Source organism: Brachionichthys hirsutus, chromosome 2 (assembly GCF_040956055.1).
Source record: "Brachionichthys hirsutus isolate HB-005 chromosome 2, CSIRO-AGI_Bhir_v1, whole genome shotgun sequence".
Taxonomy (NCBI): Eukaryota; Metazoa; Chordata; class Actinopteri; order Lophiiformes; family Brachionichthyidae; genus Brachionichthys; species Brachionichthys hirsutus.
The window spans coordinates 1,454,122-1,474,353 of record NC_090898.1 but is presented as its reverse complement, the minus strand read 5'-3'; the positions used below and the strand labels follow the sequence as shown (position 1 = coordinate 1,474,353).

Here is a 20,232-nt window from a genome sequence, read left to right as displayed (position 1 = left end):
TCGGAGCAGCCCACGGGTAGGGGGGGGCGTCACTACAGGGGGGGGGGGGGTCAGAACCAACATGCAGAGGCCTCGGCGCAGCCCACGGGTAGGGGGGGGTCACTACAGGGCCCCCCCTGGGGTTTAGAACCATCGCTACACGGCCCCCCCTGGTGGCGGCGTGTGGGTTCTGCCTCAGCACGCCGTGTCTCGTCTCCTTGCAGGTAAATGGGCGGTGCTGCAGAGAGCCGTCGCCGCTGCCGTCCGGGCCCAGCTGGCCGCCCCCTGGCTGCCCCCCGGCTGCCGGCCCCCCCTGCACGGCGCCCCGGTGAGTTCCTCCCCAGAGTGGTGAGTCGGGTTCTAGTTCTCCTCCTCCGTGCGGAATGACGCTGAACCTTTTCCTCTTTAGATCCTCGTGCGCCGCATCGCTTCCATTCACAGCCGCTCAGCGTAGCTCGCAGCGCCGAGGCGCCACAGGCTCCGCCCCCCAAAGGTAATCGTGCCCGTCCGGCGTCCTGATCAGAGGGTGCTAACGGGATTAATCACGTTTTAACGGCATCATAAAAAGTTTAATCTGGTAGACACATCTGTAAATAACAACGCTAATGGTATCCATGACAACAGCCTGACAGAGAGAGAGACAGGAATGGAGCGCCGGATAACGAGATCAACAGTAACGCATGTGTGTGTGTGTGTGTGCGTGTGCGTGTTTGTGTGTGTGTGTGCGTGTGCGTGTTTGTGTGCGTGTTTGTGTGTGTGTGTGTGCGCGTGTGTGTGCGTGTGTGTGTGTGCGTGCGTGTGTGTGTTTGCGTGCGTGTGTGTGTGTGTGTGCGTGCGTGTGTGTGCGCGCGTGTGTGTGTGCGTGCGTGTGTGTGTGTGTGTGCGTGCGTGTGTGTGCGCGCGTGTGTGTGTGTGTGTGCGTGCGTGTTTGTGTGCGTGCGTGTGTGTTTGCGTGTGTGCATGTGCGTGTGTGTGCGTGCGTGTGTGTTTGCGTGCGTGTTTGTGTGCGTGCGTGTGTGTTTGCGTGCGTGCGTGTGCGTGTGTGTTTGTGTGTGCGTGTGCGTGTGTGCGCTCTGATTCCAGACGTGAGGGATTACCAGCGTGACGTTCTCTCTCCTGTGACCGCCCAGCCTTCCCATCATGCCTCTGTGGCGGCGTCCATCCTGGAGCGGCACGCCGCTGAGCTGAGCGCTGCTCAGGAGTGGGACAGCGAGTGGAAGAGTCAGGGGCTCCTGTCCCGCCTCTCCCCGCAGGCAAATGTCACTCACGTAACGGGGCGGGCCCCCGGCGGGCCCCCGGGGGCCCCCGGGCTGTTTCCTGTACGTTGATGGAGAGACGGTTTGTTGGACGTTCGTTTTCTGCCCGACAGGAGTATCGCTGCAGGAAGACCGGCCGGCTGCAGAAACGCATCCGGGAGCAGCTGCGCTCGGCGTCCTCGCCCACGTCCGGAGGTGCCTTTGGCGGTCCTAGCTCCACCCCTGACCTGTGTGAGCTGCTGCAGGCCTTCAGAAGCTCCGCCCCCACTGGCGACATCCTGACCAAGGGCACGCACTTCAGCCACACCCAGAGGTTCAGCTTCACACAGGTGAGGCTCCGTCTGGAGTCAAAGCGTCCGTCTCGAGTGTAACACGGTGTGTTCCAGGAGGCGGCGGCGGCGCCAAGCCCCGCCCCCATTGGTCCCCGGTCGGAGAGCGACGCCCAGCTCCGTCAGCAGGAAGAGCTGAAGTCTCTGCAGCAGCAGCTCCAGCGGCTGTGCAGCGACGTCCAGCGGCTGGCGGCAGCCGGGAAGAACTCGAGCGTCACTTCCTCTCAGGTAGCACGCCGCCCGCCACAGAACCGAGTCGTTCCGTCTGGGCGCCCACCTGGAAGACGCTTCCTGTGCGCCGCCACAGGTGTTGGGCGAGCTGAAGCAGACGGAGCTGGGCAACGTGGGAAAGGAGGAGCGGCTGCAGGTGAAGAAGAAAACCGTCGACCTGCTGCCGGATGCAGACGCCAACCTGCTTCAGCTTCAGGTAGGGCGGCGGGCGGAGCTCCTCGCCGTGGCGCCGGGCGGGGCCGGCCGGGCGGGTCTGGAGCCGCTGTGCGTTTCTCGCCGCAGGCCGTGGTGGAGGCCAGCGCCCAGCGCGTGGTGAACCTGGCCTCGCAATGGGAGAAGCGCCGCGCTCCTCTCATCGATGAGCACCGGAGACTCCGAGAACTCTGCAGCAACCAACACGTAAGTCCAGCCCCCCCCCCCGTCTGACCCGTGGAGGCGGAGCTTCGCTGATCACTTATCTGTGTCCCTCAGCTCGAGTCCACCAGGAAGTTGTCTCAAAGCAAGTCTTTGCGTGACAAAATCCGCGTCTCCACCGAAGAGGCCAAGAGCAAGGAAGAGCTCTACAAGCAGCTGGTAATGGACGCCGGGTCTCGACGCGCGGGCGCGTCCTTATCAGCGCCGTTCCTCGTCTCCATTCGTGCATTGATTTGTGCTCCAGGAAACGGAGCTGGAAAACCTCCCTCAGGACGCGTCCCGCTCGGCGTACACTCTGAGGATCCTCGAGATCGTCGGCAACATCAAGAAGCAGAAGGAGGAAATAACTAAGGTGCGTCTGAGGGACGGGGTCCCGGTGGGCGGGGCTCAGCCGTAGTGGGCGGGGCTCAGCCGTCCCTCATCAGCACTCTGTTCACCTGCAGATCTTGTCAGACACTAAAGAGCTCCAGAAAGAAATCAACAGCCTGACGGGGAAGCTGGACAGGACGTTCGCCGTGACGGACGAGCTGGTCTTCAAGGTAATGGGCGGGTTCTACCGGGTTCTACCGGGTTCTACCGGGAACCGGTTTCAGGTTCAGCATTTGTGATTGTGTTCAGGGACCGACCGTTTATTGTCCTTTCGTAGGATGCCAAGAAAGATGAGTCTGTCCGCAAATCGTACAAGTACCTGGCGGCCCTGCATGAAGTACGTCACCGTGCTTGTTGAGTGTCCGTCCGTCTGTCTGTCATCGTTTCGAGCTGCGGCGAGAACTTACAAACCACACAGAAAGGCGTCTATCCCGGGACAGCTCTACCCACTGCGCCAGCGTGCTGCCCCAAATGGGACCTGGCCTCTCCGTGTTTCAGCGAACCGGATGATGTTGTGAGATGAATCTCACGTTGCATGATGGGGAAGTTCCTAACGTGAGCTCTCCAAGAGAGAATATAGGGACATCCTTCAGTCAAAAAAGATTTACGACTTTGACCTTTGACCCAATAAAAAATTAATAAAAACATTTAATAAATTAATGACCTTTGGCCTCGTATAAAATATTAATTAATTACTTAATCAAATTAATAATTATTACTTAATCAAATTAATAATTATTAATTAATGTGATTAAAATATTAATTAATTACGTAATCAAATTAATAATTATTAATTGATTTGATTAAGTAATTAATTAATATTTTATACGAGGCCAAAGGTCATTATTAATTTTTGTTTTAATTTTTTTTATTTATTAATTTTTTTACTGGGTCAAAGTCGTAAATCTTTTTTATTAATTTTTTATTAATTATTAATTTTTTTATTGGGTCAAAGGTCAAAGTTGTAAATCTTTTTGGACTAAAGGATGTCCCTATATTCTCTCTTCTCCGTCCTGCGTTGTTCTGTAGAACTGCAGTCATCTGATCCAAACCATCGAGGACACCGGAACCATCTTGAGGGAGATCCGCGATCTGGAGGAGCAGGTGGGATTCATTGTTCATCCAGTGCCAAGAGAGCTGCAGCCTATGCTTAGCTTAGCCTAGCTTAGCATACAGACCAGGAGCAGCTTAGCTCCCAGCTTTACATTCAAGATGACACACGTAATTTGAGGCGGTACCTCGGAGACCAAAACATTTCGACCATGAGCGGCATGCACCGGAGGTTTCTAGAGGCACGTCGTGCGGTGGTCGGGGGTTCGTTCCCCCCCGGACTCGGTGCTAACCTCGGCCTGCTACGCCAGTCTCAGTGCTCTGCTGCTTGTACACCCTCGAGATGTTCGTTCTGCAGCGGCGCGCTTTGTTTTTTACGCCGATATCTCAACTTATCCACAGATTGAGACTGAAAATGGAAACAAAACGGTGGCGAACCTGGAGAGGATTCTGGACGACCACAAGGCGATTCGGCAGGAGAATTCTGCGCTCGCGGCCAAAGTCAGGGAAGGTTGAAGCACGCCGGCTTTCCTGGCTCCGCCCACAGCGGTTGAAGACTAGTAAACACCTGGAGCTCGTGTCTGAACCAGAACAAAAGCCTCTGTTGCCCTTGGAGACCTGCTTGTCTTCAGCAAAGCAGCCTGATGTTTGTACTGAGGGCGATGATCGGCGATTGTTACGCTCTGAACTGATTCCTAAGGCTCCTCCCACTGGTCTGGTCAGCCTGCCCCCTGAAGAAACACAGCGCCCTCTGCTGGCCATATCGTATCGCTGGATGAAATGTTTTATTACCAGGGTAAAGATGATTTTGACTTGACTAAACTTTCATTACAGGACTTACTCTGCTGTTTCCAGACATTAATAGTTTGTCTTGTCCTAATTTCATTTGAATGGGACACATTGAGTCAATGACAGTTGAATGTCCAGCCAATCAGCAAAGTATTGTGTACAGAATATGGTGCCAGCTTCAATAAAGATGCCTTACGAACTTGTTGAGAGGACTTCCTGTTGTCTCTGAACTTGTTGAGAGGACTTCCTGTCATCTCTGAACTTGAGAGGACTTCCTGTCATCTCTGAACTTGTTGAGAGGACTTCCTGTCATCTTTGAACTTGTTGAGAGCACTTCCTGTCATCTCTGAACTTGTTGAGAGGACTTCCTGTCGTCTCTGAACTTGAGAGGACTTCCTGTCATCTCTGAACTTGTTGAGAGGACTTCCTGTCATCTCTGAACTTGTTGAGAGGACTTCCTGTCATCTTTGAACTTGTTGAGAGCACTTCCTGTCATCTCTGAACTTGTTGAGAGGACTTCCTGTCATCTCTGAACTTGAGAGGACTTCCTGTCATCTCTGAACTTGTTGAGCACTTCCTGTCATCTCTGAACTTGTTGAGAGCACTTCCTGTCATCTCTGAACTTGTTGAGAGGACTTCCTGTTATCTCTGAACTTGTTGAGGACTTCCTGTCATCTCTGAACTTGTTGAGAGGACTTCCTGTCATCTCTGAACTTGTTGAGAGCACTTCCTGTCATCTCTGAACTTGTTGAGAGGACTTCCTGTCATCTTTGAACTTGTTGAGAGCACTTCCTGTCATCTCTGAACTTGTTGAGAGGACTTCCTGTCATCTCTGAACTTGTTGAGAGCACTTCCTGTCATCTCTGAACTTGTTGAGAGGACTTCCTGTCATCTCTGAACTTGTTGAGAGGACTTCCCGTCATCTCTGAACTTGTTGAGAGGACTTCCCGTCATCTTTGAACTTGTTGAGAGCACTTCCTGTCATCTCTGAACTTGTTGAGAGGACTTCCTGTCATCTCTGAACTTGAGAGGACTTCCTGTCATCTCTGAACTTGTTGAGAGGACTTCCTGTCATCTCTGAACTTGTTGAGCACTTCCTGTCATCTCTGAACTTGTTGAGAGCACTTCCTGTCATCTCTGAACTTGTTGAGAGCACTTCCTGTTATCTCTGAACTTGTTGAGAGGACTTCCTGTCATCTCTGAACTTGTTGAGAGCACTTCCTGTCATCTCTGAACTTGTTGAGAGGACTTCCTGTCATCTCTGAACTTGTTGAGAGGACTTCCTGTCATCTCTGAACTTGTTGAGCACTTCCTGTCATCTCTGAACTTGTTGAGAGGACTTCCTGTCATCTTTGAACTTGTTGAGAGCACTTCCTGTCATCTCTGAACTTGTTGAGAGGACTTCCTGTCATCTCTGAACTTGTTGAGAGCACTTCCTGTCATCTCTGAACTTGTTGAGAGGACTTCCTGTCATCTCTGAACTTGTTGAGAGGACTTCCTGTCATCTTTGAACTTGTTGAGAGCACTTCCTGTCATCTCTGAACTTGTTGAGAGGACTTCCTGTCATCTCTGAACTTGAGAGGACTTCCTGTCATCTCTGAACTTGTTGAGAGGACTTCCTGTCATCTCTGAACTTGTTGAGAGCACTTCCTGTCATCTCTGAACTTGTTGAGAGGACTTCCTGTTATCTCTGAACTTGTTGAGGACTTCCTGTCATCTCTGAACTTGTTGAGAGGACTTCCTGTCATCTCTGAACTTGTTGAGAGCACTTCCTGTCATCTCTGAACTTGTTGAGAGGACTTCCTGTCATCTTTGAACTTGTTGAGAGCACTTCCTGTCATCTCTGAACTTGTTGAGAGGACTTCCTGTCATCTCTGAACTTGTTGAGAGCACTTCCTGTCATCTCTGAACTTGTTGAGAGGACTTCCTGTCATCTCTGAACTTGTTGAGAGGACTTCCTGTCATCTCTGAACTTGTTGAGAGGACTTCCTGTCATCTCTGAACTTGTTGAGAGGACTTCCTGTCATCTCTGAACTTGAGAGGACTTCCTGTCATCTCTGAACTTGTTGAGAGGACTTCCTGTCATCTCTGAACTTGTTGAGCACTTCCTGTCATCTCTGAACTTGTTGAGAGCGCTTCCTGTCATCTCTGAACTTGTTGAGAGCACTTCCTGTTATCTCTGAACTTGTTGAGAGGACTTCCTGTCATCTCTGAACTTGTTGAGAGCACTTCCTGTCATCTCTGAACTTGTTGAGAGGACTTCCTGTCATCTCTGAACTTGTTGAGAGGACTTCCTGTCATCTCTGAACTTGTTGAGCACTTCCTGTCATCTCTGAACTTGTTGAGAGCACTTCCTGTCATCTCTGAACTTGTTGAGAGCACTTCCTGTCATCTCTGAACTTGTTGAGGACTTCCTGTCATCTCTGAACTTGTTGAGAGGACTTCCTGTCATCTCTGAACTTGTTGAGAGCACTTCCTGTCATCTCTGAACTTGTTGAGAGCACTTCCTGTCATCTCTGAACTTGTTGAGCACTTCCTGTCATCTCTGAACTTGTTGAGAGCACTTCCTGTCATCTCTGAACTTGTTGAGAGCACTTCCTGTCATCTCTGAACTTGTTGAGGACTTCCTGTCATCTCTGAACTTGTTGAGAGCACTTCCTGTCATCTCTGAACTTGTTGAGAGCACTTCCTGTTATCTCTGAACTTGTTGAGGACTTCCTGTCATCTTTGAACTTGTTGAGAGGACTTCCTGTCCTCTACAGCCTGAGACAGCACGCTCGAGGCTCACTTTCTCCACATTCTGTTGCAACCTCATTACAAAATGGAACAAAATAAAAATAAATTCCCTCAAGTTCTCCATTCAACACCCGATAATGACTGAAAAACAATGTTCTTGAGCATTTACATATTTAAGTATTGATGGCCTTTGCCACACGGTCCGCATTGAGCTCGGCTGCTTCCTGTTTCCGCCGATCGTCTCTCAGATGTTCCCAGAACTTCTCTGGAGTCCACCTGAGGTAAATCCAGTTGCCTTATCAGCACCTCCAAATCCGAGGCCATGAGTTCTCGACCGTAAAAAGTTTGTCTGCCCCCTCTGGGTCGGTGAGGAGTCTTCGTCTCAGGTGAAGGAGTTCAAGTATCCTGGATGGAGGACGGAGCGTGAGCTTGACAGACGGATCGGTCCGTCGTGGTGAAGAAGAAGGAGCTGAAAGGAGAAGCTCCAAATTCACCGGTCAGTCTACGTTCCTCCTCTCACCTTCGGTCTTGAGCTTTGGGTCATGACAGAAAGAACATGATCCCGGATACAAGCGGTCGAAATGAGTTTCCCCTGCAGGATGACTGGGTGCACCCTGAGAGACAGGGGGAGGAGCTCGGAGTAGAGCCGCTAGACTCCACATCGAGAGGAATCAGCTGAGGTGGCTGGTGGACAGTGGGTCGTCCTCTGATCGAGAGGTTCGAATCCCGTGTGCAGACTGCCGTGTCCTTGGGCAAGACACTTGACCCACATTGCCTGTGTGAATGTAGCCAGCGAGCGAATGGGGAAGCAGAGGGAGACGGATGGATGTCTTCAGCTCTCGTCTGGTTGTAACGTGAGACGCTGGCCCGGTTCGAGGGAGCTAAATGAATTCTGAAGCTCATCACCGTTGGACTATCAGATCTTAGCGTAGGATTACCACATTTAGTTAAAACTGTATTCAGTGTCAAGAATAAAAACAAACTATTTTAAGCTTTTGTGAACTTTTATTTCCTAAATCCACGAATGCTGCTGAACATACAAGTGACTGGCGTCACTGATCGACAGTTCCTGCTTCTAGCGGCTGATGCTTGGGTTAGCTCACCAAGCAGATCTGTCAGGTGAACCGAGACCATGTCCTCCTGAGACCCAGCCCATTGACATGTCCTCCACGACAGAGGACATGTCAATGGGCTGGGTCTCAGGAGGACATGGAACACCATGGTGGGCGCGGCTTTGAAAAGCAAAACAAAAACAAAAACGTTTTGTTCATCAAACGTTGATATTCAGTCGTTCATTAAACCAGCGCTTCAGGTCAATCCGTGGAACTCCGCCTCTGATTGATCCCGGTGATGAACCTTGTGATTATTAAACAGTTCCACCAAGGCGTTGCGGCTTCCTGCGGGTTGCTGGAGGTTGAATCTCGTTTCCATTGGGAGGACTGAAGGGGGGGGGGGGCTGCTGATTCCGCAGAGTTCGGCGAATTCACTTCAGTGGCCGCCAAGACTTCGCCTTTCTCCGGTCAACCAGTCAAGTCCGATGAAAGTGAGGCTCATGGTCATGAATAAGAAGCCCAGGGCAGTGAAACACGCCGCCTAGCAACCAAAGCGAGATCAATCAGAAGCGTGACCACACCCACTGCTCTGCTGCCATTGCATTCATCACCCACCCTACCTGAATCTTTGGTCTGCTGCTCATGGGCTCCTGCTCCGCGGGGATGATGCGGATGTAGAACAGTCCAGGAAGGATAAAGATCAGACTGGGAGCAGTGGTTGCCCCTGGATACGGGACAGCCACAACGAACCAGTCACTGACTGTTTGAGGCGACGAGTCATTAAGGGCTCTCTCTTCAGGCCCCCGCGGCACGGCTCAGCTGTCCTCGGGCCGATGCTCGTTCAGCAGAGCTAAAATAAACACTACAGAAACACAAAATGCATCGAAGTCTCACCGGTGACCGCAAAAATGTCTCGAATGTTGGGAACGAGGACGACCAGCAGGTTGACCGCAGACAACAGACACAGGGCGATGGCTACGTGGCGGAACCAGTGAAAGGGTTTCCCGGGAAACAGCAGCTGCTCCAGGGCTCGCCGGATCTGACAGGCAACACACAGCAAGACGCGCCGACATCCGTCAAAGATTCGGCATCTCACCTCCTCGTAGGTCACGGTTCTGCTGCAGCTGGGATGGGCTCCAGCAGAACCGCGGCCTACGAGGGGGCGAGAGGTGCTTCTCATCCCTGCACAGACGCTATAGACTTTATCGACTCGAGACTTGATAGAAACCTGCTTATATTTCTAATGATTTCTCGAGAATAACTGATTCAGGTCAGACGGATGTCAGGAATGTTCTTACAGGAAACAGGACCACAGGGACAGTCAAGGTGACGGCCACCAGGACGGCCAGCCGGACACACAGGATCAGAGTGTCCAGGGGATCCACCTGGCTGTAAGCGTGGAGCAGCTCAGCTTCAGTGTTTCCTGCACGTACACACACACACACACACACACACACATACGTAGAATGTGTGACACTCTGAGGTATTACTGCAGCTAGCATGAGGAGAAGCCGACTCACCGTAGAAGGTCAGGTAACCAAATATAGCAGTGAAGAAGTACATGGTGAACATGCCTAGGATGGAAACGTTGCCAATCGTCTGCATCCTCCTCTTGGTCGGGCTGCAGGGAACAAGTTAAAGGGTTAAAGGGTCACGTACCCCCCCCCCCCCAAAGACCCACAGAGATCAACCGTTTCCGTTAACAATTACCTGCACTCATCTGCTTTATGAGAGACTCGAAGGAACATTCAGTAATATGTGTACTGATACTCTCAGTGCTACTACTAGGTTCTGTCCAAGGTTTCTGCCTGTTAAAGGGAAGTTTTTCCAAAGTTCTGCTCTTGTGGGACACGTTGGGTTCTGTCTTTCCCTGCCACACCCATAACTTTTTGTTGTGAAATAGAAATACAAATTAATTGAATTGAATTTAGATCCCAAGATTAGCTGAACGTAAACGAATCAATCGATAACAGGTGTCAGGTGATGGGAGGGTTAATCAGCCCGTCGGTATCAGCTGTGCGTAACCATCTCAGGCCGTGCACACGCGTAGCCGTTTAAAAAAACAAATATCCTTCCCCCTCCGCTTCAAAAAACAAATTGCATCCATACAACCTCGTTTTGAAAAACACTCCATCCACACGTAACCGCATACACGCCATTCAGCACATTCAGAAGCATGCCGAACCAATCGGCGGCGTAGTTCCCCAAATCCTATCCAATCAGAACGCTCGCCCTCTCGTCACTTTCGCCAAACATGAAACGTTGTTTTGGACAGAAATCTGCGGTTTTGCGTGGATGATCGGCCGAACCGTAGAAACATATCTGGGCTTTTGGACACGCCTGGACATACCGACTCGTTGAGGTGGAGAGTGTCAAACAAGCCTGCTTCTAAAACCACCAGTTATTTCATTAACATATCCTAAGCGGCCGCTGAACATACTGATAATTGTATGGATAAAGCTAAATGTGTAGCTTGTTTGCTTCCTCATGAACATCTCCAGAACCGGTACGCAAACACACGCACACACGCACACACGCACACACGCACACGCACACACACACACGCATGCACTGTGGGTACTGTAGGCGTAGAATATAAAGCTGTGTCGTGTGTATCTTACTTGCTCAGCTCAGTGTAGATCGGAAACACTTCAGGGTGACACACAAACGCAAACACCAGGATGGGGATGGAATATGCCGTCTGAAAAACAAGAGACTTGGTTGTTCTGGAGCTGCAACCAAACACGAAGCTCATCAACGAGCAGCTTGAATGCAAACAGGATTTTGTGTTAGTTCATGCAATTGGGAGAGTTTATCGCTGACCTCTTGGTTGATGGTGAAGAATTTGGCGGCGCAGGAGTCCTCCAGGACGGCTGTGTGGTTCACGGAGGAGTTCCCAAACACCTCCAGAGGGCAGGCGATGTGGAATCTCTTATAGATGACCTGGTGTGACAGAGGCAGCGTGAGAAGCTCAAAGCAAGAATAATCCCAGCTCAAAGAACTAAAGGAGACAAACACAAGACCTTGGGGTGCCTCGCGTCACCTGTGACGACTTCAAACGGGGGAAATCAAACACAGCACCAAGATTTCAACCGATGGCCAACTAGCATGCACATTCCAGGGCTGCAAGAGAGGAACTGCTCGCCACCCCAGCAGGTGGCGCTAGTCAGACAGAGAAGCAGGAACAGGGATGACAGATATGCAAGCTGAAGCACAGTGTTTCGTTCTAATGGCCGTTGGGTCTTCAGTTGCTTTATTAGACTGTCACTGTGAAAATACTGTATTCCCACGATCAATGAAATTATTTGACGTTGATGGATTCCCCCCCCCCCCGAGGACACGGGCACATCCCAGGCCAGACCTGAATCCCGTTGAGACTCTTTGGAATGTCCGGGAGAAGACTTGAGGCAGCGGCCGACTCGCTCGTCAGCCATTCAAGATTCAGGTAACACTGGACGGAAATGTCCCGCAGCCAACGCCGAGACCCGGGAGCCTGCTTGACCCAGCGGTGACCCTCGCCAGTGGCCCTCGCCAGTGGACCTCGCCCTTGCTGGCGAGCGTCATGATACTATCGCCTGGTGCCAGAGAACCTGCTCAGGCTGCGTTTATTTGTTCTTTGAGACGGGTTGTTAATGTTCCACTGGGACTACAGCTCCTCTCGGCCTGTTTGCTATTTGCTGCTGATCAATAGGTTGTTCCTGCTTTGACTCTGAAAACAGGAGGAGAGCAGCGAGACCCAAACGCTGAAGTGACAGAGAAACACAGCGGGAAGAGGCTAAAGTGCTGTAGTGGACGTCGATGCAGCTAAAAAAGTACTCCTAATCTTTCTTAGATGCATATAATTTGTACTTTTTTGTAGCGATACTACTCACCGCAGACAGGAAGAAGACCATGCAGGACAGAGAGAATCCACTTGTATAGCCAAGATACCCTGCAGCAACAAGAACACCCTCCTGAGACACACCTCACGCCGCACACACTCCCGACCTGGAGGCCGATTTGACTCCTGATTGGTTTACATAGAGACATACCCAGGTGTTTCATCAGCGTCAGCGGGAGGATGATGCACAGCGTGACGATGACGATGAGGTAGTTTCCATTCATAAACCAGTCACTGGATGCAGTAAAGCGGAAACACAAGAAGAGTAAAGCTAGATAATCTGAACTGCAACAGAGCACTCCTCCATAGCTCCATCTTTGGCCTTCGTCGTGCCAAATCCATCCTCATCGCCCTCCTCCTAGTCTCTGACTGTCCCTCTAATATGATCGTTCCTGATCCGGCCCTCCTGACTCCCAATAAAAAGGAACGCGTCTTCACCTCCGCCACCTTCCGCTCTGCCTCTTTTTGGCATCGCCACCATTGCCATCCAGTATCTCATTCGCACAAGTCAATCAATCAATCAATCAATCAATGACTGCCATTGTCTCTGAGACTGCCTGTCCAGCCAGATAGAGCAGATGAAGCCTCTCAGATGAAAAGTGAAACGTGCTCGAACCCTAAACAAAGCTCCGCCCCAGATTCTTCTGTCCAGGGCTTACAGAAGCCTACCTTGGGGGTATTGGATTATTTGCACCTGTGTCTGTTTGCCGTCCCTCCCCTGTGTGTTTCATCTCTACACCTCGTACTTCGCTAGCCCAACATTAATGGAGCTCAGGCTCCAAAACGTAATAATAATATGGAAAAGCAATCTGCCGACAATCGTCAATATATTCAATCATGATCAAAATTGATGCAAGTAAGGAACACTAATGGTTGCAGCCTATTAGCTCCACCCCCTCCCTTTCATTTAGACACACAGGTGAAGCAGGTATTGAACATCATGGGCATTAGTCACTCTGATTGGTGTTAGCATTACTCACTCAGAGCTGGACGTGTGACCGAGGAAGGCTTGGATGACCAGCGGTAACTCCGATTTGACTATGAACAGGTAGCTAGACATGGCTGCAGGGGAGGGAAAGGAAGAGTGTGCATTACTGGTCACCTGGGTAACCATTTGGGAACACTGTCAGAGGTGTTTGTTCCAGCAGGGACGAGAACAAGTGGTGGACATAAACGGAACCTTGTCCTCGTCCCTCCCGGTGAGCTGTGGGGTTCCTCAAGGCAGCATTCTAGGACCGTTACTGTTCCTCCTATACATTAACAACACGAGTGCTGCCCGTAACTGCAAATTGTTCCTGTTTGCTGATGACTCAGCACTCCTGATTTCGGGAGAGGACAAAGTGCAGGTTGAGGAAGCTCTCAGCTCTGAGGTCACCAGAATCCGTACTTGGCTTAACGATAACAAACTGTCACTACATCTTGGTAAAACAGAATCTATTCTTTTTGGGTCAAGACACTCTCTGAGTGAGATAAATGTTAATGATTTCAAGGTCACAGTCGATAATACAGTCATCTCGAGCAAAGGAGAGATTACCTATTTGGGCTGTGTTCTTGACAAATACCTGTCTGGTGATTGTATGGCATCTAAGGTGATCAAAAAAGTCAATCAAAGAACAAGATTTTTGGGCAGAATGTCTGCTTTTGTCAACAAAAGTGCTCTCCGGACGCTTGCTGGAGCCCTCGTTCAGCCCCTCTTTGACTATGCTAGCACCTCCTGGTATTCAAACATCAAAATGTCCCTGAAAACCAGGCTCCAAACCTCCCAAAACAAACTGATTCGGCTACTCCTCAATCTGGGGCCCATGACCCACCTTCTTCCTGGACATTTTGCTAGCCTAAAATGGCTCAGGGTAGAAGACAGGGGTAAACAACTCAAAATGGGATTGGCATTTAAAATAGTCAATGCAGCTCTGCCCTCAGTCCCCTCAATCCCTGCATACCTGAATAAACACCTCCACAGATTTAGTGACACCCACAGCCACAACACTAGAGGGAGCTCAAACAACAACCTGATTACCCCCTCCTATAGGACTAACATGGGTAAATCATCTTTTTACAATACTGCCCCCCAAGGGTGGAACTGTTTGACTCCCGCCCTCAAAACATGCACCTCTTTGGCCTCCTTCAAAACGGCCCTAAAAATACACCTTTCAGGGGGCAGAAACGGAGATAGTCATCACGACTCTCTCCGGATCAACCCCCCCCCCCCCCTTCCCCCCCTTTTTTTTTTGTCCACCTACGTTGTACATATTATGTGTCTTTTTATTTTATTGTTATTTTGCATCAATTGAGTAATTTATTTTTATTTTATTGGCATTGTCAAATGTCGATGATTTATGTACGAAGGACTTTCAACGGAAACAAGACCGCAAGGGCTTTTTAGAAATGCTCCTCTTAGACAGTATGTTTGACTGTACTTGTACTGTAATACATACTACTGTTTGACTGTACTTGTACTCTAATACATACTACTGTTTGACTGTACTTGTACTCTAACATTCTATCTAATAAATATATTCATCATCATCATCCTAGCTATGCATAGAAAAAAGTTCAGTCAAGTAGATTTTGTGGGCTGACAAGAAATAAAAAGACTAAAGAGAACGTGTTTTAGGACGCTCCACCTGGAAAGTGGCTGAGATGACTTTCAGTCACGATCCGGTTAAACGTACCGCCAATGTTATGCAGCGTTATGATGATAGCTGCTACGATCTTCCCTGGTTGGCCAAAAGCTCTCAGGCCAAGCTGCTCATAGGCACGGATTCCTGCAGTAGAACCAATATCTTAGGAACAGACAAGAACCTGTAGAGAACCACTGGTCCGATGTGATGAGAGTACAGAACGGTTTGGGTCAGTCCTCACCCACGACTCCGGCACTACGCAGCAGCAGGTGGATGGAATAACAGGAGAGGCAGGCGATGCACGTCAGCAGGGCACTGCAGGAAGTAGAAATGTTCCCAGATCAGTTCATCAGCGAGCCAAGAAATATGCTGTCAGCAGCCAGCAAGCGGTCGAGCCTTGTTGCAGGCTGATTTATAATGTCTATTTTATCACGATGAGCAAAAAGCAGACGTTAGTCGGGTTTCATGACTGCCAGGCAGCATTAGCATTCATAAAGGAAATGCTAATGCTCCTGGGGAGTCTGACTGCCTTGGTGGTTTTGGTCTCTTTGCTCCAACAAGAGTGTAAGTATCTGGACTCTCTAGCAGCCTCTCAGAACTCAAGAAGCATCTTGGATGAGAGGTGAAACGTCTTCGATCTAACTTGAACAAGTTCGATTTTTCACTCACCGTGATTTACCATGACCTGGATGACTGAGAACCGACACAGAAATGTCGATTTTAATCCTCCCAACATGAGCAAAGCAGTCGTTTAACCCAAACGCTGATGATTCCTTAACCTAACAGAGTCGTCTTAGCCCTAACCGTAACTATACCTTAACAACGACGTTTATAACAGTTATAAAATGGTGTGTGTAACTAAACTGTCCATTTCTTGTCCTTACAGGAAGAGGAGGATGCCCGTGTTCGACATGGCGTAGGACAAACCCAGAATGCCGCTGCCCATAATGGCGTTGCTCAGGTTGAAGACAGACATCCCGAAGGAGGTCTCGCCCTCGAACTGGAAAAGCCGTGAGACGAGAACATTAAATAACAGTGCATCATCCTGGCCGGATCCCCGGGTCTCCTCGGCCTCCTTTACGGACTCACCTCCGGGACGTATGTCCACTTATTACTATTGTGTGAAGGTAAGTCCAGCTGTATGTCATGGAATGACGCTACAGCGATATGATTGGTTGGCGCCACGAGGACAGGCGTGTTGACGGTGTTCCATCGTACTCACATCTGTGAACTGAGGTCTTTTTGATCCATCATCTTTGTGTTGCAGGAACCTTTGGTCTTCTGGTGGGACCCTGAAACATCCGACACCAAACAGTCAGGACATCGTCCTCCGTGCACCTTGAAGTGGTGAACAGATGACATGTCGGGTACATGTACCCATCCTGCACGGGCACCGCGGCGTTCAGGTGGTGACTTCCATTTGGTAACTTCTGCATCTCCATCATGAGAGGAACACAGGACGACTTGGATCCTTTGAAAAGTTCCAACAGCTGCAATCTGCAAAAAGAAGTGATTGAATTTTCATTCCACAGAAGCAAAGCAATTATTCAAGGTGCCGGACGACGTGTGAGTCCAGGAGTTTCACTTGGAACAAGTTCAGCAGATGTGCGGCTGGGTGTGGTTGGACGCTGCTGGATGCTGCTGGACACGGCCGGATGGTGGTGGACACTGCTGGATGCTTCTGGACCCTGCTGGAATCTGGTAGACACTGCTGGACACTGCTGGACACGGCCGGACGCTGTTGGACGCTGCTGGACGTGGCTGGACGCTGTTGGACGCTGCTGGACGTGGCTGGACGCTGCTGGACGCTGCTGGACGCTGGTGGATGTGGCTGGACGCGGCTGGACACGGCTGGACGCTGGTGGACGCTGCTGGACGCGGCTGGACGCTGGTGGATGTGGCTGGACGCGGCTGGACACGGCTGGACGCTGGTGGACGCTGCTGGACACTGCTGGACGCTGCTGGACGCTGCTGGACGCTTCTGGACGCTGCTGGACGCTGCTGGACGTGGCTGGACACTGGTGGACACTGCTGGACGCTGCTGGACCCTGCTGGATGTGGCTGGACGCTGGTGGACGTGGCTGGACACTGGTGGACGCTGGTGGACGTGGCTGGACACTGGTGGACGTGGCTGGACGCTGCTGGACGCTGCTGGATGTGGCTGGACACTGGTGGACACTGGTGGACGCTGGTGGACGCTGGTGGACGTGGCTGGATGCAGCTGGACGCAGCTGGACCCTGGTGGACGCTGGTGGACGTGGCTGGACGCTGCTGGACGCTGCTGGATGTGGCTGGACACTGGTGGACACTGGTGGACGCTGGTGGACGCTGGTGGACGTGGCTGGATGCAGCTGGACGCAGCTGGACACTGGTGGACGCTGGTGGACGTGGCTGGACGCGGCTGGCTTTGGCTGAGAATGACCTCCCTGCTCAAACATACGTGACCGTCAGATCACATGTTGACATTTTGAACAGCAGTCCTCACGTGGACAGTATTTGTACGCACCGTCCTCAATAAGACACGTTTGCCAGGGAGAAGTAAGAGACATACATTTTAATGATTCGTCTCCAGATGTGACTTTAGAGCCTGAATGAATCTGAGTATAAAAGACGCGACAGAGGACGTTCTGCATCTACGTCGACTGGAGGCTTTAAAAAAACAATCCTATCCAGTAGAATCTGCATTTAATCCAGTAGAATCTGCATTAAATCCAGTAGAATCTGCATTTAATCCAGTAGAATCTGCATTAAATCCAGTAGAATCTGCATAAAATCCAGTAGAATCTGCATTTAATCCAGTAGAATCTGCATTTAATCCAGTAGAATCTGCATTAAATCCAGTAGAATCTGCATTTAATCCAGTAGAATCGGCATAAAATCCAGTAGAATCTGCATTTAATCCAGTAGAATCTGCATTTAATCCAGTAGAATCTGCATTAAATCCAGTAGAATCTGCATTTAATCCAGTAGAATCTGCATTAAATCCAGTAGAATCTGCATTTAATCCAGTATAATCTGCATTAAATCCAGTATAATCTGCATAAAATCCAGTAGAATCTGCATTTAATCCAGTAGAATCTGCATTTAATCCAGTAGAATCTGCATTTAATCCAGTATAATCTGCATTTAATCCAGTATAATCTGCATTAAATCCAGTAGAATCTGCATAAAATCCAGTAGAATCTGCATTTAATCCAGTAGAATCTGCATTTAATCCAGTCACCAAGAATCAGTGATAAAGGGGTCCGATCTGAACCGCCATGAAGCACGTCTTCTGGTTCTGATCTATCGTCTATATATCTGCAGTAAACGCCAGATGCCACTCACATGTTTGTGTCTTCAGCTCAAAGCTGGAGGCTGGATGTGGTTAGCCTAGCTTAGCATAAATACTGGGAGCAGGGAAAACAGCAAGATCAATGACAAACACCTGTAAACATCTGTAAACACCGTAATCTGCTTGCAAACAACGTTTATATTTGCGTCATCAACCTGTGGATCTTAGCCCGAGACAGAAAACTCAAGAAGCATTCCGTGATTCCGTGATTCCGTGATTCCGTGATTCCGCGTGTTCCCTATAGTCCTCAGGTGAAGAACACTAAAACAGGCAACGCTCTCTGAACACGATTCGTCTTTACAGGCCTGCAGCAGGAAAGCTACACTAGTACATGGAATGTGTACATGCTGTACACGGCTCAAGTATCAGAGAACAAGTCACGGGATGTTGGAAACGTCCCAGAGAGTGAGAATTCACCGCTTCGGTCGGGACAACACGCGGAACCCTGACAGGCTAAGTCGGGATCTGCTGGGTGGAACGTGTCGTTGATGGTTGGAAGCTTCGTCATCCGTCCGTGTCGCTCCTCTCGAGTTAAACGCTCGTGGATGCATGGAGGCCGGAGCTTCCCCATCCCAGCGAGCGTCACAGTTCTGTCTGACGAGCAATCAATCGATCAGACCACGAACACACTAAACACCTGTTCCAGATCGGTCCACATACCAGGAGTACCGGTAATACTGAAATACTGCAGTCATTAGCAAAACACAAAACAAAGCGTCAAAGTTGAAACGTGCTGAAATTAGCATCGTAACATTTTAACCAATTTAACCCTTATGCTGTGCTAATTTATTTATCTTAATTTGTAAATCAGTACCAACCACCCCAAAAAATAAGGATTATCATCCAGTTTTGTTCTGTACTTCATCACTAACTTATTAGCTCATCATAACCACAGTCCCCATATCAAACATTATATTATTTGGCCCCCATATGGCCCTAAAACACAATATACCTATTTTTTTCACTCGAAAATAGGATTATATTCACTCATGCTGAAAATTGGTAAATAATTATACAATCTGACTATAACAGGGTAATATATGAAGACACTTTACTGAGAAAACTGCTTTGTGGGTTTTAGAACTATTATGGAAATAAATCAATAAATCAAGCAATAAAACATTATTTAGAACATGGAACATGGAACAGTGCTTTTTCTCACCCTGTATGGGCAAACACTGACTGACTGCATGTGTGTGTGTGTGTGTGGAGTGTTCAGATGCATGCATCACAGCATTTTACAGTGTGCGTGTGCTCAAGACAGATGTATTTTTCACATTTGTCACAAGTGATGTTAGTTTTTCTGTCTTTGGTGGAGGGACAGGACTGGCACCTCTTTTGTACCCTACTGTCTTTGGCACGCCCTGGTGTGGAGGGCCTGCTGGTCTGGGGCGTGTTGGTGTGCGGGTGGCTGGTCTGGGGCGTGTCGGTGTGGGGGTGGCTGGACTGGGGCGTGTCGATGTGGGGGTGGCTGGTCTGGGGCGTGTTGATGTGGGGGTGGCTGGTCTGGGGCGTGTCGATGTGGGGGTGGCTGGTCTGGGGCGTGTTGATGTGGGGTTGGCTGGTCTGGGGCGTGTTGATGTGGGGTTGGCTGGACTGGGGCGTGTCAATGTGGGGTTGGCTGGTCTGGGGCGTGTCGATGTGGGGGTGGCTGGTCTGGGGCGTGTTGGTGTGGGGGTGGCTGGTTTAGGGCGTGTTGGTGTGGGGGTGGCTGGTCTGGGGCGGGTTGGTGTGGGGTTGGCTGGACTGGGGCGTGTCGATGTGGGGGTGGCTGGTCTGGGGCGTGTTGATGTGGGGTTGGCTGGACTGGGGCGTGTCGATGTGGGGGTGGCTGGTCTGGGGCGGGTTGGTGTGGGGTTGGCTGGACTGGGGCGTGTCGATGTGGGGGTGGCTGGTCTGGGGCGGGTTGGTGTGGGGTTGGCTGGACTGGGGCGTGTCGATGTGGGGGTGGCTGGTCTGGGGCGTGTTGATGTGGGGTTGGCTGGACTGGGGCGTGTCGATGTGGGGGTGGCTGGTCTGGGGCGTGTTGATGTGGGGTTGGCTGGACTGGGGCGTGTCGATGTGGGGGTGGCTGGTCTGGGGCGGGTTGGTGTGGGGTTGGCTGGACTGGGGCGTGTCGATGTGGGGGTGGCTGGTCTGGGGCGGGTTGGTGTGGGGTTGGCTGGACTGGGGCGTGTCGATGTGGGGGTGGC

At 50.4% G+C, this 20,232-nt stretch overlaps 2 protein-coding genes across 2 annotated transcripts in view; one reads left to right on the top strand and one right to left on the bottom strand.

Moving 5' to 3' along the window:
* Positions 1-4,620, top strand: part of ccdc22 (coiled-coil domain containing 22) — a 5,644-nt gene extending 1,024 nt beyond the window's left edge. Inside the window, 12 exon segments of the mRNA XM_068746672.1 lie at positions 204-323; positions 401-472; positions 1,063-1,232; positions 1,349-1,792; positions 1,872-1,991; positions 2,078-2,194; positions 2,267-2,368; positions 2,454-2,561; positions 2,653-2,748; positions 2,856-2,915; positions 3,608-3,682; positions 4,031-4,620. Of these exon segments, the coding sequence (XP_068602773.1) occupies positions 204-323; positions 401-472; positions 1,063-1,232; positions 1,349-1,792; positions 1,872-1,991; positions 2,078-2,194; positions 2,267-2,368; positions 2,454-2,561; positions 2,653-2,748; positions 2,856-2,915; positions 3,608-3,682; positions 4,031-4,144 (1,598 nt within the window). The 3' untranslated portion in view covers positions 4,145-4,620.
* Positions 4,621-8,641: 4,021 nt separating this feature from the next.
* On the bottom strand, positions 8,642-16,148 carry slc38a5b (solute carrier family 38 member 5b). Its single transcript, XM_068746731.1, has 15 exons — positions 16,084-16,148; positions 15,929-15,998; positions 15,591-15,706; positions 14,948-15,021; positions 14,758-14,850; positions 13,066-13,147; positions 12,237-12,319; positions 12,078-12,136; positions 11,029-11,148; positions 10,827-10,906; positions 9,726-9,826; positions 9,504-9,628; positions 9,100-9,244; positions 8,826-8,929; positions 8,642-8,746 (listed from the first exon to the last, which is right to left on the bottom strand). Exons 1-15 carry the CDS (start codon positions 16,146-16,148, stop codon positions 8,642-8,644), a joined length of 1,422 nt encoding a protein of 473 aa, XP_068602832.1.
* Positions 16,149-20,232: the final 4,084 nt, after the last annotated feature.

What these genes read in the sequence shown, in the direction of transcription:
- slc38a5b (XM_068746731.1), bottom strand. Translation starts at nt 16,148, where the DNA reads ATGGAGATGCAGAAGTTACCAAATGGAAGTCACCACCTGAACGCCGCG. An exon ending in GCGTAGTGCCGGAGTCGTGG is followed by an intron (nt 14,851 to 14,947) that starts GTGAGGACTGAC and finishes GTTCTACTGCAG; the next exon opens with GAATCCGTGCCTATGAGCAG. An exon ending in TGGTCTTCTTCCTGTCTGCG is followed by an intron (nt 11,149 to 12,077) that starts GTGAGTAGTATC and finishes CTGTCACACCAG; the next exon opens with GTCATCTATAAGAGATTCCA.